Here is a 19,579-nt window from a genome sequence, read left to right on the forward strand (position 1 = left end):
TAAGTGGCTCTGTGTCACACACATAGCAGATTATTAATCTGCTGCTATAGATTATTACGAAGATGTTAACTCATGCTTGACCACAACATCTCACTTAAATGTTTTGACTTTCTCTTTTTCTAGTACCTGCATGCAAATGGGATTGTGCATCGCGACTTGAAGCCAGAAAATCTACTCTATGCAACGCCAGCACCAGATGCACCACTAAAAATCGGTAAGCAGCATTAAATGTATGCTTCCCCAATTCCTTTGTACCAGTAATATGTGCTAACTAATGTTTACAGTATATACGTCTCACTACCACTTTATTCAAAGCTAATGCTTATACTCAAATGAACGGCATGTTACTTCTTCAGTAGCAGAGCTGTGCATGGTGTTTTTAAAACCAATACAAAACTAGATGCTTGCTTAAGGAATTTATAGCCAAAATTGTGCAGAACGTGGCAGAGAATAAAGTGCTCAGGAGGAACAAGAAAGATAGTGAGATTCAGCGTACAGCTGTGTGCACCACTTCTGTGCTCCTTTTTCTTGTTAAACTAGTATTTTAAGAGGAAAGATTCATTGGCATGGAAGTACAAATGTGCAGATAAGTGGTAGAAAGCAAACTGAGCAAGGCTGACTTCTGTTTTGAAGGCAGGTTTGAGGGATAAGAAGTGATCTTCGCAAAGAGCATAGGGCAACTATCTAAAGCAAGGTCGGCACCACGGAGGGTGATGAGGAGCGACAAGGTGAGACCAGGCTCTCCTGAATGGGGGTGTATTATGCCAGTTCTGTTGGGGATGGTCGCCGCTTGCAAAGGGCATGACCTCCAAAAATGCTGGGTATGCCCAGTTTTTACTTGAGCAAAGAGGAGCTCTGTGCAACGCTCCTGAGCTGTATGTAATCATTTTTGAAATATCACCTCGTGCTCCCTTACCAGGGAGCGTGGGAGTGTGGGAACATGCAAGGAGTGAGTGTTGCCATGTTCGTCAGGCCGGTGTTCGTCATGGGTTTCAGGAGCCAGATTTCCATGAACTAGTCTCAAGCAATTTAATATAAATTTGTAGGAAAGTCTTGCATCTCAGGATGATGATATCTTAATTTATTTTTTATCCTAGTTCTTATCTTTCCTGGAAAGGCTCTAAACAGCTGTAACGTGATAGCTTAATGCAGCACCCAGTGGCCTTGGTTTGACAGCCAGAGTGGTGTAGGAGCTTCTGAAGCATTTTCCTAAATGCTGTGATTCTCCATCTTCTGGTTAAGATTATTGCCTTGTTTAAATTGAGATCTGATTTACAATGAGTGGCAATGTTTATAAAAGTAAAGTATATTTCTGTTTAGATAAATAATAATACATAAATGATAACCATTTAGGGACAAGTGAACCCTAACTATGCATTTCTAGAATAAAATATGAACTATTTTTATCCTTGATCTTGAGTCAAAACATTTCCTTTTATATTCACATAAAACAAAAATACTTTTATTTTGCATTTTTTAAGGCCAGATTGTCATCACCTAAATTAAAATTTGAAGAGGCTCAGTTTATTCTCAGTGAAAACTAAAAGAATTGTGAAGACTTCAGTTTTTATGACTTTTAAAAAGTGAGTCATGCAGGTACGATGTGTAACGTCATGAAGGCTCTTGCTGTCTGAACAGTAATTCAGGGTGGAAACACTGCAAAAATGGTGATCAGTACTTCTCCTGGCACAACCTCCAGCCCCTAGAAACCCTCTATCAAAAGACTGCTGAGATTTTGTCTTGCAGGGACTGCGTACTCTGACCCTTATCCAAGAATTCACTGATGCACAATTTTTTAACCCAAAATTGTTCTGTTAATTTTATTGGATTACTCACAGAGTGGAAGCTGAATATATACCTAAAATGCATTTCTGGATCACTGCTTTATGCCCTTAGGCATCCCATTGTATTGGCTTTGTGCAGTCTTTAGGATAAAATATAAGCTACATTTCTGTCAAGCAAGAGCCAGGAATACTCATTTGTACGGACAAATTTTGCTTCTGGATTGCAGTCTCAGTAGATTCATTAAATTGATCCTCATCTCTGGAAATGACAGTACTGTTTATTTAGTGCATAAATGTTTGTTTAATTACATAGACAATGTAAAAAAAAAGTGATTTTTACAAGGAAGTAAGAACATTAATATTCCTAAACAATCTTAACAGCTGACTTCGGACTTTCCAAGATTGTGGAAGATCAGGTGACCATGAAGACAGTTTGTGGAACTCCAGGGTACTGTGGTATGTTGTTTTATTATTTACAGTGTGCTGCACTTAATGTGAGGATGTTACATTTGTGGCAGATCTTGTCAACCGGGCGACTGCTGGAGATCTAGTCATCTCTTTCAGCAGTAAAAAGGCTTTGGCACTTTTAACTAAGCCTCTTTTCTCCTAAACAAAATAAGAACAAAATCATGGGTTTGCCTCAATTTTACCAAGAGAGTGAGAGTCAGTATGAACCACTGCTTACCAAAATGACTAATTTGCCTGTGCATTCACGATACTTCCACAAGCATGAGTTTATGGATTACTTCAGAGCAAACATCTAACTTGTGAGCTTAGTACTGTATTACACAAGGATGGTAATTTTAATTCCTTTGGTAATTTCTAAATTAGGAAATTATATACGTAATGATGTTGGGTTATGTTTTTCAGTTGGTGGCCTTTAAGGACACTTTCTACTTGTTTAACTGTGGAAGATGTGCACAAAGTTTAGAAACTATGTTTCGTCTCAGTTGTCCTGTTCTTACATGTTTCTGTTTTTTCCAAAATCACAGCTAGTTCATGCTTCTCAGTCTTGTAGCTTTTAATAATGTAAGGTGTCTAATTTGAATGCAAGAAAACCACCACTGATAGTTCAAATTAAAACAAATTTCTGTAGAATCACATTTAGGTAAAAATATGTTCCCTCACTGTTATATAGGAGGGTGAGGTTTTGATAAGCAAGTGAAAAAACATAGTACTGGTAACAATCTGTGAATAATCAGGAATGTGGGGTTTTTCTCCATTGCTTTGGGGAGAAAATAAGTGGGGCAGCAAGCGAACACTACAATTCCTGTAAGCATGACATCTGGCAAACAATGTCATAGCTGTTCTACATGTCAGATAACAGTAATCCAAAGAGGATATAACTAAAACCAACCCCCAAAAAATCCAAACCCAGAGTTCAAGCACATAACCTGCCACAGTAGGGAGAAAGCAAGCATACAACTGATCTTGAAAAAAATAATCTAAAAAGTGCTGCCCAGCCCCAGCGGCCATTCCCTCGTGGGACCGGGGCATTTCGCTCTGCCCACGGGGCTGCAGCAGGAGCTCATCCGGCTGCAGGCGGGGACATGCCCAGCCTGGCCGTCCCCTGCACACAGCAAACTTGTCTTCAGCAGCAGTGTCCCCAGGGACAGCACGGGCCTGTAGGATGCTCCGTCCCTGCGGAGAGCCTCCTGCCTGCCTGCGGACGGGTGGTCTGCAGAGAGGGCAGACCCCTGGTGGGTTCTGGCTCAGTTTCCTGTGGTGGCACCAAGCTGTGCAAGGCAGAGCAGCCAGCAGCTGGACGGAGACTCGTAGTCTGCCTGGCAGCTTTCAGCAGAGCATCCCGTGCATGCTGTTGGGCTCCCAGTACAGCACACTTGTGCCTAGCTTTGCTGTCAGAGCAGGGACAGCTAGCTCCTGGACACACACAGAAGCTCGCCTGGACTCCCGAAACCAGAAAATGAGCCAGAAATGGATCCTCCAGTGCCAGAACATGCAAAAGAAGGAGCCCGTCTGGCAAAAGAGGATTGCAGCTGCCTCTGCAATCTGCTCACCCTTCATTGCAGGGCACTTCCATGTCAGCAAACCAGCTAATGGCCAGGCAGGCTGGTGAACTTGTTTACACCAGGGCAAGCCTGCTGGGCTTCCCATGGTGGATGCTTACCTCCAACAACCAATGTGATCTTGTGGAGAAACCTATTTCTGCCATTCTTGCTGAACTCTAGATCCTGAATGGGCTCCTCCAGGAGGCTGCAAGTTGCTAGCAGTGTGCTGGGTGGTAAGCATCTCAGGTGGTTTTGGACAGAGCTGAGCCAAGCCATGTGGAAACTAAAGACTTGGCATTTGGTTTTATAACTGTGGAAGCAAAGGAAAGAGGACATAGTAGAAGACTGTAAGATTACTCTGTTACCTTGCAGCACAGCTGATAATGCAATTCAAGTGACATGTCCATTACCTTGTATGACATTCTCTGCCAAACACACGCACGTGCCAAGTATGCTTTAGAGTAGCACTGAATTCCAATCTGCTTAGCTTTGTAAAACTGTACTTCACATATTAGCTATTAATGTCCTGGTTGTCTTCTCTTGTGACAGTTGTACTACAAATGCCATAAAACTGTAGTTAGTATTTAGCCCTTTTTATGCCTGTCTTTGTATACCATAAAAATAGGATAAGGCTTATTCCCATAGAAGAGCCCTCAGAGTAGGGATGACTTGGTGGGGAGGGTTGAAGCTGAATGTCTGTGCTGAGAAGAGAAGAAAGGAGCTTTGTGCCTACAGAGATGGACCTGCAATGCCTGCAGACATGGACCTGCAATCCTTGCTTTATGACCCAAGTTAATTGGCCATGCAGAATTCCTGGTGCCTGGAAAATATTCAAGCATTACTTTCCAGAAGTGAAGGAAACCCAGGAGGAATACTGTTGAAATGCCAAATTAAACTATGAATAATTGATAGCCACAGGCTGCCAACTCCCACATCCTGCCCACCCACCTATGAGCAGCTTCTCCAGAAAGGACACAGCAACAAAAACACATACTGGAGTCTGGATACTTTGGCATCAAGACTTACCAATCTACAATTCCTGGGACATGCAAAGTGATGCAGAGGACTGAAAGGAAGAAGATGGTCACAAAGAACGTAACTTGCTGAGACATTGTGCTTTCTGTGAACTTAACAAGAAGGACATAAGTGATTTCTGACAGTAGCACATAAAAATAAGTCAGTGCAGAGCAGTGACTCATGATCAGTCTGTTACAGCCAACATCTAAACTAACAGCAATGTATCAGTCAAATCCATTCACCAAAAGCAAACTTCTAGAAATACTGAAAAATCGTATTTACAAGATGTATAACTGTGTAATCACAGTCCAGATAGCAAGGCAGCCCTGTATATACAAATCTTTGCTCTCCTTTGTGGCCATTTTACAATACTGAGGTGGAAGGAAGAGAAAAGTGAAATAAGGGCAGAAAGTGTCTTCTGCCCTTATCCTGAGCAAGATGACATCCCAAGAAACATTGCATTCTCCAGAAGAGGAAGCATATTGGACATTAAGCAGAAAAACTGTCCTATTTATTTCAGAACCCCCCAACATGGCATTAACAAACATGGCAGGGAGAACAGTGGTTAACTTCTCTTTTCTTGGTCCATCTTCATTTCTTTCTCTGAGGCCATTGACTGCTTTTCCTGTAGGCTGTCCTGTTAGCTACGGGTTGACCTGAGTTAAAATCAGTTGGGATCTAGTGTCCCTTCTCAAAAACAGCCCCTCTCTGTTCACCAGTTTACCTAGCAGAATAATAAGGAGGCAAGGAAAGCCTGTGCTTAGGCTGGCAAGCATTTGCCCAGCTGCCAGCTGTACGAGTGGTATGTAGCAAACTTAGTGCTTTGCCTTCTATATTAATGCTTTGTAAAAATGCTTGATGTGTTCCCTGCATGGTAAATCCTTCAGGTAAGCTGACGAAGTCTGAGCCAGCTGCCTGGAGGCCATTAGGGAGTTGTGCGTACTCTGATTAAAATCATGCTTGGGGGAGCCTTGCTCCCCCTGGATGTTGCAGCACGTTCCTCGGAGAGCCAGCTGCCCCAGCAGAGACCTCCCACAGGCTGGGAGCAAAGCGGGAGCGTGCTGGCAGCTTGGGTCAGTCCAGATGGGCAACCAAAGCTTCACGCTGCGCAGGAAGCTGTCATACATTTCAGGAAGCCCCAGCCCTTCTTGGCCCTCCTGCTTATGGCTGTGAACATGTAATGCGGGGAAGGTGAAGAGACATGTACATGCTGCAGTGTTGATGCTCATAGGTGCAGCAAGTCCACTGTGCCCCAGAAATGTGGCAGCCATCCCAGGTGCATCTTAGAGCCGGTGGGCTCAGGGGCTGTGCTGCCATCCCATACATCTGATGGTTATTAATACAGATACAATGGTTGCTGAGAAGAAGGACTACTGATACATGGAAGTGCAACTCAGCAGTGTCTTTTTAATTATTTTTTCCAAATTAGTTGGGTATTTTTGTCTGTGGCCAAAAGGTGAGGGAGGGAAGGATCTTGCCTCCCCCAGTATCAAGCACTTCCATTTCCTCCTCTGGAGATGTGGCATTTTCATCCTGCTGCCTCAGGAGCTTTGCCCAGGTAGGTTTGCCCAGTGGGAGGCAAGCCTTGAGGGTGTGCGGAGCTATGAGGCCAGGGGGTGTGGGGCTGGGGGTGCTTGAAGTAGGCACAACGCAGTTTGAGTGTGCAACTGTGCACATTTTTAGTCACACACATAGCAGCAACAGATACTGTCTGAGGGATACAGCTATCTGCTCAGCTTTCCTCCAGGGGTGTCTGTCAAGCTGCTTGGGCAGAGATTAACTCCTCTTTACTGTTGCAGAGCCAGAGTCCCCCCACACTGCCTGATGTTTCTGCCTGCTCTGCACTGCAGCAAAAGCAATTGCCTGCAATGGTCTTGTCTTTCCTTAAGTAAAACAGAATACCAGAAATAAAGCCCAAATAAAGTACCAAGTAAATAAGTAAAATACTGAAGTAAAAGTACCACCTTCTTTGTCACATTACAGCTCCAGTGCTGCTGTAGCTTTCTGTGCTTCCTTGCACAAACCTAAACCTAAAAAGCAATTTGAAACCGAAGTCCACTTTTCATTTTATTCTGGATGTGCTTGGACATGGCTTCTGTTGCTTTATACTCAGTGAAGGGAATGATTTGCCTAATTAAGGGCTTAAAGGAGCAGGATCTAACTTTTTAAAAGACACTTATGAGGGTGCACAGAGTTTAAATGGACTTTGTGACTTATTTCTGCATTCAACTTTCATCTTATTGACAAGTGTTTTATCATCTGCAGCACCAGAGATACTACGGGGATGTGCCTACGGCCCTGAGGTGGACATGTGGTCTCTGGGGATTATCACCTACATCCTGTAAGTGCAGACAGTGCCATGGAGTGGTTCATTTGTGAGCAGCTGCAGGTTTTTATGATATTATGAGCTGTGCCATTGGAAAACACGAGATCCTGAATTTTAATTATGATATTCCTAATCTCATTTAAGTAAGTCAAATCCTACAGGAGCATTGCAAAACACTAAGATTATATATTTGATAAATATAGCACTTCTTCCTGAACAGCAGCAAGGTCTGCACAGAGTTGTGCTATTAATGTGAATGAATAGCAGCAAAGCTGTTGAAAGCAAAAATACAAGTATACGAGTGTCAGAAAGCATCATTTTTTTTTTTTCTCATTCACACAAACTGTGAGATATACTATGATCCTAACTAGCTTCTCAACTACAGATTGGGCAAGGAGAAGTTAAGGTACTTGCAGTAGTTTCACAGTGCCTGTGAATATTCCCAAATGCAGCTGCCCCATTTGTGTCAGCCACAGACACTGCTACAGCTTCAGCTGCAGCATCAGTGTTGCTGTCTCACAGCACCTCAGCCAGGAGACAGGGGACAGCCCTGGACTCTCTGGCTGCAAATCAGTCTGATGGGTTAAATGATTAATGTTGAAGTGTTCTACTTCTTACAAAATAACCAGAGACACTGTTGACAGAGGGCTGTGAGCGATGCTGGCCGTACGTATTTTAAACAGTTGAAGTTGCACCTATAGACCAAAATTTTCAAACAGTTGTGTCTAAAGGTAGGAACTTGTGTCTGTGTCTTAATATGGCTAGTCCTAATTCAATTGGTAAGCATTGAAATTATTTTATTATATCAATGGAATCTTTCAAAGGAAGATTATTGAGAAGGGAAAATTGTATCTGATGTATTGACACTTCTCTTTATCGGAGAATAAATAACTTCATTTATTCCCTTGGCAACACCAATGCTAAGCTGGCTTGTATAGTTGTATACGATACTTGCAGGATGCCTTTTATGGGAAGAAAACAGGATTTTACACATATACATTAAAGATATGGAGGATTTTATACATCCAGGCCATTTTCTTTCCCCTTCTAGGACTCATTAACTATGTCCAGCAAGTACAGTGTGTAATAAAACAATTATTTTCTTTATGTCTTTTGCAAATAAAGAATTACATTTTCTAGGGTTTATACTAAAAGTACTTGTAGGGATATATAAACACTCTGTTGGAAACATCAGAAAACATCTTTTATTCTGTACATAAGTTTCAAGTAAGTCACAGCTCTCCTTTTGGGTGCCTCTGAATAACAGGCTACAATATTCCTATTTGCCATTTTGTTATCTGCTCCTTTTAAAATGTGAATCTTTGTCTCAAGGCCTGGTTCAAGTCTGCAGAAGATCACACCTCAGATATTGTCTGCCAGGTGATCATTTCTCATCAGTTCTAGTGGTCCATGCATGGCAGAGAGATGTGAAATTTGCCAGCAACGCTGTCCCAGTGATTGGAGAGGTGCCTTTTGTTGTCCCTTTACAAAGATATCTAGATTAAGCCATGGGCTCGCCTAGTTATTCAAAGACTGAGGGACAGCTGTTGTAGTTGAAACTGAGAGCCTTCCTTAAGCAGAACTTGCTTTCAAGTGTAGGCAAACTCCAAGGGAGAACGTACAGCAAATTCCTGTTTGAATATATGGAGTGGCATTTGCTATACACAGCCTTTCAAAACCTTCCAGCTATTCAGGAGATGCTCCCAACCCATGTTAAACCTGTGCACTGTGTAAACACAAGCATGTGAGCTCCTGCTCTGGGTGGGACACCACCAGTACCGCTTCTCCTCTGCTTCTTCCTCCTTCTGTTCCTCTCCTCCTCCCCTCTTGAAATCCAATTTGACCTACAGGAGCAAGCCAGGCAAAAAGGGTGCTAGTCAAATCCACTTGGCTATCTCTTCCATTTAGCTTTAATAATACTCCACATTTAAAACTCTTCTATTGCCTGTAAAGCTTTATAGCTCAACATTTCTGATGAGTTACAAGCTGAGACCAGAAAGGTACATGTCCAGTAACTAACTGATTAATCTTGCAGCCTAAAGGACAGTGTTGCATGTCTCAGTCTCATAGTTTAGTAGAGGGAATGCACTTATGTACAGTCAAAAAAATACATTGCTGTATGTGCCTCCAAAATAGAGTGGATTTAAGAGTTAACTACCATGATACAGAAAACATGTGCATAAAACTGTATCTTCTCACCAATACAAAGTGGACTTACCAAGTGATTAAGAAAAACTTTGACACATATTTTGACCGAACAATTATTCCTGAGGTGTATTATATTAAGACCTATTGATGATAACTGTCGTAATTCCAAGGAAGCCACATTTATAGTTTTAACAGCAAAGAGGACCAGTCCTTTTCTGTTCCAGCAGCAGGTTAGAAATGCTACTGCACATATGAGATGCAGATAGTGGTCAACCAACACAGAGGCTTTGCCTGTAGTGAAAATTGCATAGATTTAATTAAAGGTGTTTTTTTACTGACTTACTTGAAAGGGCACAAAACACTGTCTGGTCATTTCTAATTGATTTTGAAGCTGTTTACATTGATTTTTCTTTATTTGGTAGGTAATTGATTTAAAATGAATCACCGTAATCCTGGTTTAAATGAAATCAAGAGCAGCCATGCTGGGTCTTACTCTGGTTTAATTCATCTACTTTGAAATCACACCTCTAGTTTTATTCATCTAGTCTGTCTGCTGAAATGAAATTTTTTTTAGGTAGAAGTGTATCCATATAAATTGTTAATAAGACAATAGGTGATAGTAGTGAGTTACAATGAAAATATTTTTAGGAGTAAATAGAGAATCACTTAGAATGCTTCCAAAACAGTAAGCCTGAAGCATGGGCTCACTGTACATCATCAGTTACCTGGTATTCAGAAGCCAGTTTTGGCTGAACCAGTTAGTGGCCCAACAACCCTGCTCAGCAAAGGTGCTCCATGGGGATAGGAGCCGACCTGAAGCAAGCTCAGAAATGGTGGTGGGAGAGGCAGGCAAATGGGAGGGGAACAGCAGAGGGACCATGATCAGCTCCCACCTGCTGAAGCACACAGTATTTGGAGGTTGGATCCTTGTGTTTTAACCCACCTCTGCCAGACTTGGAAATTAATAATACACCCAGAATGTTCTTACAGTGGAGGTTTTCTCCTCTTCAGCAGTGCAAAGTGATGCAGCTGTTGCACCCATGGCTACACACCACTCTCAAAAATACATTTCTTCCTTGAACATGTCTCCTTCTCTGGACAGTAAGCATACTGATTGGGTTTAAAAATATAAAAACAAGTTAAAATGTAAGGTTAAATTTTCTAGATTTGTTGCTGTCTTGTTCTTTATGGTCTGCTGTTCTTTTCCTGTCATCATCTCGTTGCATTTTCTGGAGTCAGAGTAGCAGATAGACTTTCTGTTTAGCTCAGAACATGTACTGGTTGAATAGGAAGTTCACTTTAAAACACCTGATTATGTATGCAGGCATGATTAATGTGCAATGAAGCGACAAAAAAGAACATTATATAAATGGAAACTACGTATATGAGTTTGCTTTCCCCAGGGCCAGCAGTGTGGATCTGTGTCAGATTCTGTATTATTCAATATATTAATAAATGCAGTCATTAGTGAGATTACAAAATTTCTTGAAAATATGTAGGTAACCTAAGTAAATTATTACCTAAGTAAATAACCTAAGTAATTATTAAAACCTGCCGAAGGTTTTTACATTTTGTGGATGATAGGATGAAAGAATGTACAGCAATGAACATAATCAAAAACCAGTCCTAAATACTACAAAAACTTCTACTTACAAAAACTCCTACTTACAAAAACTCCTACATACAAAAACTTCTAACTTCACAGGTAAAGTGTGGTCCCTCAGCTAATTCCTATTGCTCAGGAAAGACTAACAGGGATTCTAATAATTCTTCTATGGACATGTTAACTCTGTGCTTGTAAACAATCCAAAAAAGCAGATCCAAGGTCAAGAATTGTTAGCAAAGAAATGGAGATTAAAATAGAAAACATCATTATGCTAATTTGCAACTCCGTGGTGTGCCCACACTGAACAGTGTTTGCACCCACTTCAAAAAGACATGCAACTTGAGAAGACTCACAGAAGAGAGCAGGGATGAGCAAAGTTTCAGACTGAGGAATGACTATATAGTCCAAGGGACTTCGGCCTGAGACCAGCAGAGCAAAGAGCTGCTAGAAAATACTTATTGGCATGTAGAAGGTAAACAGATATCAACTGTTGCATGGCTACTCTTATGTTAAGTCCCTATATTAATAGTTCCGATTACAGACATGTGAAAATGGAAAATTTACAATTTGATCAGCCTTTCCCAGTGCTTATGAATGCTTATGACCACATTTTGCTCTGCTCTGTAGAATTAGGAGTTCATAAGTACCTCCAGATCTGGTTTCCCAAAGTGGAATACAGGACACAAAGTAAGGAAAGATAATACCAGGAACTGTTTCTAGCAGTCCAAGACTAATTAATCTTTGATAAATTTATTTCTTTTTTATCCTTGCAGACTCTGTGGCTTTGAACCATTTTATGATGAAAGGGGAGATCAGTACATGTTTAAGAGAATCCTGAACTGTGAATATGACTTTGTGTCCCCCTGGTGGGATGACGTGTCTCTGAATGCCAAGGATTTAGTAAGTAAACCAAAAATGAGACGAGTATCTTTGCTGATATGTATTTGGCTCGTATCACTTCCCCTGAGAAAAAGAGTCAATTTTGGGGTGGGGGCAGAATAATTGGTTAATTAATTGTTCATATGGCTCCTTGCTTTTCTTCTTCTTATCTCTGGTATATTATGGTGCTGTTAAATATTCCCTGTTAGTCCAGTGCTGTAATTTTGCACTCAAAACCATGGATGGTTTGCACTCAAAACCAGGTCCTTCTGTGAACTAAGCCACAGATTGTTGGCAGCTGTCACAGTGTTCATGTATGCCTGCCTTTCATGCTAGCTCTGAGGTGTTTCATCATTCCTCTTTGCAGGGCAACCACCTTCAGGGGAACGTAGAAACAAGCCCTATATTTTGCGCAGTTTTCAAGTCTAAACTTTGGAGGAAGAATATAAAAAGGAGCGAAGTCCCCCCCACACACACTTTTGCCGACAGCCTTTTTCTGTCCATTTATGCTTTTTCTCAGTAGATGAGGAAAGACTCATTACTTTTAAATATGGTCCATTAACAAAATGCAAGGGCTGGCATGCTATCTTCACTGTATTCTTTTATTACTGAATGAAGTAAATTGGATCCAGGAGACACTGCACTGCAAAGATAGGTATGGTTGAGTTCGACTTTTAGTCAACAAAAACTTGCGCAATTCAGTTATTTCATTAGTACTGAAGACACAAATGCTCAGTTCCATATTACTTATACAAACTGTGCCATAGAATACTACATAATTAGTGTTTGTAAAGTGCTTCAGGATACCTCAAATGGAAGGACTCTAGAAGTTCAAAGTACTTTGTGGTTGTTGTATTGGATGTGAAGTTTTCGTAAGTTAAAAAAAATTATTTACTGCCTTGTGTCATCAAAACCCAGATAAACAGCAGCCTGCAGCAAAGCTGCTCATTTATTGTATCCAGAGAGCTTTGGTCCAAACTGGTCCCTACCATTTTGCTACAGTAAAGCTCAGAGTTTCAGGTTTGAACACTGTATAGCAAGTTGTAGATAAGGATGAACCCCATGGCTCTCAAAACCCATGCTGCAGGCAGTTCTGGGGTGTTCAGTTGCAGTGATTTGCTTAACTTGACCCCTTCTGTGGACGCACAGCGGGTATTCATCACGATGCCTGTTCTCCTGCACCCACTTCAGGGCACTGTCGTTCTTTAATAGCTCTTTGTAGGGAAATTTCAGAGAGCCCTAAAGCAAGTCCTCCCCTCACACTTGGGCGCACAGCAGTGGTGGAGCCCTGTACCATCACTTGCACTCTGCTCCAAGAGGGTGTGCAGTCAGGAGAGTTGCGTAAGTGTGGCTCTGCTGAGTACCATCCATGTACTCCTTTACTCCATCCTCACCCTTCTTTTTTTAAAACATCACTTGTCCAGACATACAGCAAAATCCACGAAATGCAGCTTGACTGGACACACTTTGTACCCAGCAGTTTGTACCACCTCCACTCCTAGGGGTATGTCTGCAGTGCCTTGTTCCTCAGAATGTCTTCCTGTTGTGTTTGGAGAGGTGCAGTTTCCTGGTCTCAATAACAGAAAGAATGGCATAAACAGCATTAGCTTCAGAGTGGGCTAAGAGAGAAATACTTGTACAGTACTTTTTAGTTCATGTGTACATGAGGTTTTGCAGTGACTGAAAGAACATTTCATTTTTGATGTAGCTGGCAGTGACCGCATGGTACAAGTCTGCATGAATTGCATACACTAGAGTTTAAACTTTCTAATCCAGCTTAAACCTTGTCCAAATCCAAAAGTGGGGATACTGCTAAGAGAACTGCCTGGCTGGGCATATTTTGAGAATCTCTTAGGGTTTATGTGACAATTCAGACATACAACAGCTTATGACAGATACAGGCCAGCTGCACTGGTACATACTCCTACAAATGCTAGTAACCATTTGATTCTTTTTCTCCTCCTTAGTGGCTGTCTTATTCAGATGTTATTTATGGAGGACCAAGAAATGCCAGAAACAAAATACGTGCAGAGACCTGAATGCAAATTCTTGTTGGTTTCTTAGAATGTGTTTCACTAAGATACTTCCCAAACCAAGACCAAAGCCCCAAAATCCAAAGCTCGGTAAATGTAAATGAAGAATAAGGTTAACAGTCTTCTGTATTTCTTCGTTGTGATGCAGGTTAAAAAGTTGATTGTTTTAGACCCCAAGAAACGCCTCACCACTCTACAGGCTTTGCAGCACCCATGGGTCACAGGGAAGGCAGCAAACTTTGCACATATGGACAATGCACAAAAGAAACTTCAGGAATTCAATGCCCGGCGTAAACTTAAGGCAAGTGTCTGGACATAGTCTTTGTTTTGGCTATGAAAGCATGCAATTAAATTAGTAGCCTTACAGAAACCTTGCACGCTTTTCAGGACAACATTCCATAGTGTTATGGAAGCTTTTTATTTAAGATGACTGATGAAGATGAAGAAGCTGAAGCTGATACAGTTGATGTCTGCAGCCAAACAAATAAAAATGTGTGAGGTTGATTGAAAACTCTATCTACACAGAGACAACTGCTGAGAATGTACACAGCTTCTGTAAATTCCTTACCTTCCTTCCTTCCTTCCTTCCTTTCTTCCCTTCTTCCTTCCTTGCTTCTGTCCATCCGCCAGTCCTGTACTGCTTGTGCATCCTTAGAGCATTGACCAGAAAGAACAAAATTCTGAGTAGCTTCTTCATGAGCATTTAGAAATCTGGTAGATTTTTAAAATACTACAGCATATTTTGGTCTGTAAGCCACCCTCAGTTTCTATACTAATCAATACAAAGCAGAAGCTTAAGCCATCCTTCTGTATGGTATAGAGTCAGCATTTCAGACATGTAGGTCCATAAAATGTGTGGGTTGAGATTAACAGGCCTACAACATGCATTTCCAAGTCCCTCCAAGAGCAAATGTGCAATAGCATTCTTTATCTGGAAATTAAGCACTGCAAGGCAGGAGTGCAGGTGGGACCTGTGCTGAACATAACATTAGGTTTTGAGTCACCAGTATGCTCCTTTACCATCTAGTCTACATATCTACCATGGGAAGAAGCAGGGAAACATTTTTAGGTGTAAATGGCAGGCGGCTGGGCATCTAAGTGACATAACATTGGGAAGCTTTCTTCTCCCCTAATCCCTTCTTCAGTTGTTAAAGATTTGTGTCTGCTTAAGAGAGACTTCCAGGGATACTTCAGCACAGAAATTATTACCAACAGCTACAGTGAAGCTGCTCTTGTAGCCCCGGGGAATAACAGTAAAAAGTATCTTGTCTGAGAGCTTTACAACCACCATGCAAAACCCAATGCACAAACAATGACCCTTAACTCTGTTTTTGCTCATTTTTTTCAGTATTATTAGGAATCTGTGACAGAGAATCTCTACAGGGCAAAGAAAAAAGTTTTGTCATTTACAAAGGTCTCAGACACTGTAGATATAATTCACAGTGACGCTTTGCCCATGCAGAACTGACTAAACGTTCTACTGTCTATTAACATTGTTATTTTCAGAAAGATTTCTGCAGCCTTATAGCAGGATTGCTGTGTATTCACTGAAGATGCCATGCAACATTGTTATATCAAAATTATTTCAGAGCATGAGCAGAGTCATAAATTTCATTATTTTTGAGTGAGCTGTTACATTCCCTGCCCAGGAGGTCACAAAGAAATGCATACCCTTTTTGCATGTTTTGATTTTGATTCTCTTTATGTTTTTACACCTTTGATCACCAACGAGATTCTTTTGAAGCACAGTTTATTTAGATCCCCATAGTCAACCAATTTATACTTCTGTGTTTAAAAGCTGTTGCTTTTTATAAGTTTATTTCTTCATTGCTTTTCTATTAAAGATTAAATGACCAAATCTCCAATTATTAAGAGAATTAACTGGAGTTAGCAGTTATTGTAGAGTTAATAGTTTTACACATATATATGTATAAAATGAACACAAATTTTTAGACAATTAATTCCTGCCCAAAAAATAAGAACAAAGCAGAAAACCAGGTAGTGAATACATGCTTTAGTTGTTGTTTTGTTAATAAGAATAATAGAAAATTATCCTCTCTTTCCCAACATATAAGTCCAGCAGCAGGGTTTCTTTACGTAAAGACATATTTTTATAGAATACCTTGAAAGCTCTCATGATTTGGTTTTTTATAGATTGTGTTGAATTTATTTCATAAACATCCACATGGCTAGTGAGAGTAAATTACATTAAAAGTATCTTTATACATTATAATATCATCAAGTGGCCTGTTCTGTTTGTAAGTCAATCAAGTTTGTAAGCCATCAAGTGGCCTGATTTGTAATCTCACTTTCAAAATTATTGCCACTTTTATTGGCTCATGGTTTGTACTTTGACTTCATATTCTATATTAGCTGATTTTTCTTTCTTGCCAATGTTTATATAGTGTTTTTTCATTAGCATCTTCTTTTTCTTTTGGGTTTTTCTGGGGCGTTTTTTTGGCATGGTTACCCTCCAAACCATCCTACCCTCCAAACCACAAAACTTGCTATACTCCTCATCCCTTCCTGCAGACTCGCTTCTTCTGTGATGCCTAAGCAAAAAGCTAGCCAACTCAAAAATAGCTAGAGTTGTCATACACAGAGATTAGTATTTCTTTTCCTCACCTTGTATGTTTGTTTTTTCAGGCAATAAAACTCTTCAAGGCAAGGGCTAAGATAGCTGTCTTAATGCGTGTCTTCATTTTGTGACATTTTATGTGATATGAGAGCCTATCCCCAATGTGTATTTCTATATATACATAGGAAGTTGCCCATATGCTCTGCACCATTGTGCTTGGCACGTGCAATAGTGCAAAATATTGTTTCCCTTTGTGAACTTTTCATGGAATAATCAGTGATAATACTATTATTATTATTATGATGGAAGATAACTTTCTTTTTGCTATCTATCTTCAACATGGGAGATCTGAAGTAGTTTCTATAAAAAAAGTAGCATGTGCAGCCAGAAAAAGAATTATGTTCATGTTGGCCAACTTGTAACCTTGTGAAAGCAGCAATTTTAAACCTCAAACCTCAAACCAAATTTAAACCTCAATTCTAAATCTGTCCAGGCCCAAGCAGGTATCCAAATGTGACATTACCATGAAGACTAAACGCAGTTATGTTCCCTAATGGGATGATGCTAAAGCTGCAGTGCTGACAGACCATGTCCTTTAAGGAATGTTTGCTTGATCCTCTCTTTCTCAGGCTGCAGTAAAAGCTGTGGTGGCCTCAACTCGCCTCGGCAGTGCCAGCGGTCACAGCGCACATGACAGCAACAAGCCCAGCCGGAACCCATCTCCCGTCCACGATGGCAAACCTGAAGAGAAACCCACTCAGGAAGCAGAAGCAACTCCAGAAGAAATGTCTTAGGTCAATGTGCTTCCTTGTTTCAGCTGAGATCTGTCATTTCATACACCAGCTAACTTGTCATTCAGCAAGAGAGATTCGTAAGCTTGGCCTCTCTGGTTCTGTTTTGGGGTACCAAATGCACTGGCTGGTGATCCTACCTTCAATGCATGTGACTGCTTATGAAAATAGTAAACTGTTCCATAAGGCATGTCATGGAAACAATGTTATTTACAGTAATACCGGCAGGTGAAAACATGGGGATGAATAACTACCTACCATAATGTGTATACTTCATATACATCTATCCAGTGTTTCTAGATGGCATTTAAAACAAAATACTATTTAATTTAGTTTTATGGAAGTAGGTGTCTTCTGTATGTCGTGAGTTTCTTTGAACTGCTTCCTTCCAGATGCATAGTCCTGCAGCAGACGAAATGGAAGGAAATACCAAGCCAATGCTTTTAAAACTCATGTACGAAATAATGCTTTTTATCTGTAAAATTCAAAAAGTATTTGGGGATATATATGCAAAAAACATTCCACTACTTCTGGGAAGAAACGGAAATGTTAGTTCCACTGGGCATGAAAATGTATGTTCCTCAAGCTTGTGTTGAGAATGCCTTATTCTGACTTTTCCTGTTTATATACAGTATTTTAATGACAACCAAAACTACTTGGATTTCTGCCATCTCATTCTCTAGTAAAGTGTTAGTGAAACAAAACGATAGACTAAAAGAGGATTAGAGTAGATGCAAATTTTTGAAATACCATTATATTTATTCATTAATTTCTAAACAGTGCAGCTAGAAGACGTTTTTATAGGGCTTAAGGGAATAATCTGCAATTATACAAGTTGTAAATGCTTGAAGGAAGCTGTTCCACAACTTAATGATTTTGCTCTGGGGAACCACTCTTACACAAGGTTTGGGAGCAAGTAGTATAATCTAGTTGCCTCCCAGATAGTTTAACCTCATGAGTAACCAGTTTCCACTTGTCAGCATAGTTAGTCCAGATTTTCCTAACAAAGGACCTCTCCTGTAAAGTGATCCACCAGCACAGATCTTGCATCCACGCAGAGCTCCTGTGTCTTAAGTTAAAAGCTGTGTGCATGGATCAGCTTGCTAAATTAGGGTCAGGCTCTTCAGCTATCTTGATTTTTTTGTTGAACGTAATTGATAGGAATTGAAAAACTAACATGCGGTATGTATGACTGTTTACATTTGTTTGTTATCACTTTGATAGCACGTGAATTTCGTAATGTTACTGATATATTACAGAAATGGCAAAAAGAACCTGATGTACAACAATGTCATTTGTGTTTATTAAACTTTTTAATACTGATAGTTACTTAACGCCCTAATACACTCAACGTTCCTCTTTTGCTTTAATTGTTTTTATGTTGTTAGGCCTTGCACGACTTGCCTTGAAAAAATGTATCAGCTACTGAAAAAACAAGTCATTAATAAAACATTCAGTAGCTACCTTTCCTGATGAAATTAAAGGGTAATACAATGTTATTCATATGGTAGGTTTGATAAATAAAATGTAATCTAGATTAATATAAAAAGGAATTAAAGATACTGTCTTTACTAGGTGAGAATGCATGCTAATGAATGTATTGTATCTGAGATTTTTTATCCATGTCTTATAACTCTTTAAATTTGTACAAAACGGTTTGCTAATTAACCACAGTTGAAATTTAAAGTACGTGCATCCATCCTCTCCCCAGGTGACATACTTTGAGGTCAGCTGAAACAGCTGGTGGGGGCATGGCAGCTGTGAACAGGCCAACAAGACACTTTTGCAGATTTTCCCTTGAAAACAAGTACAGTGAAACTAATCAATTTGGAGAAGGTGATAGGTACATCCACCTGTCTCATTTTTTACTATCTTTCTTATATCCTGCAAGGTGACTGCAGGACGAAGGCATTTCTCACCCATAGGTCTCCTCCTCCGGTTACAGTGCTAAAGCCATCCGAGTTTGGTCAGTGCAGAGGTTTGACAGGAGAAGCTGGATTTCTGTAACATTTCCTCCTTCATTTGGGATAATTGCTTCTAATCTGCAGAAGTGGAGCTGGCTGCACAGTCATTGCACATCTATGAGTGCCTGAGCAGAATTATCTTCATCTGAGGCATGGTTTGTTGAGCTGAAAAGTAGTCCCAGCTGATTCTTAAAGTTATTCTTTGCTAAATTACACCATAGCATATTATAAACATGAACTGATGCCATGCAACTGGACACTCTCTGTGACAACATGATCTCAGTGGCAGCTCAGTCTTGTGCATAAAGGCTCTGGGGCTTCAGTTGTTTTTGCTTAGTTTTCTTTTATTATGCTCAATATGAAACAATCAGGATGTCTGTGCTGAATGTATTGCTAGTATGTGACTCAGTAAAGTAGTATGCCTGGCTTATGTATGACCATACT

The 19,579-nt window shown here is 40.4% G+C and overlaps 1 protein-coding gene across 1 annotated transcript in view; it reads left to right on the plus strand.

The window, feature by feature from the left end:
* The window catches only part of CAMK4 (calcium/calmodulin dependent protein kinase IV), a 174,674-nt gene extending 155,920 nt beyond the window's left edge, over positions 1-18,754 (plus strand). Inside the window, exons 6-11 of the mRNA XM_072860289.1 lie at positions 124-214; positions 2,166-2,240; positions 7,076-7,151; positions 11,664-11,790; positions 13,951-14,103; positions 17,010-18,754. Of these exons, the coding sequence (XP_072716390.1) occupies positions 124-214; positions 2,166-2,240; positions 7,076-7,151; positions 11,664-11,790; positions 13,951-14,103; positions 17,010-17,174 (687 nt within the window). The 3' untranslated portion in view covers positions 17,175-18,754. The remainder of the gene's footprint in view (positions 1-123; positions 215-2,165; positions 2,241-7,075; positions 7,152-11,663; positions 11,791-13,950; positions 14,104-17,009) is intronic.
* The last annotated feature ends 825 nt before the right edge of the window (positions 18,755-19,579 follow it).

The sequence above is a fragment of the Ciconia boyciana genome, chromosome 4 (assembly GCF_034638445.1).
Source record: "Ciconia boyciana chromosome 4, ASM3463844v1, whole genome shotgun sequence".
NCBI classification, from domain to species: domain Eukaryota; kingdom Metazoa; phylum Chordata; class Aves; order Ciconiiformes; family Ciconiidae; genus Ciconia; species Ciconia boyciana.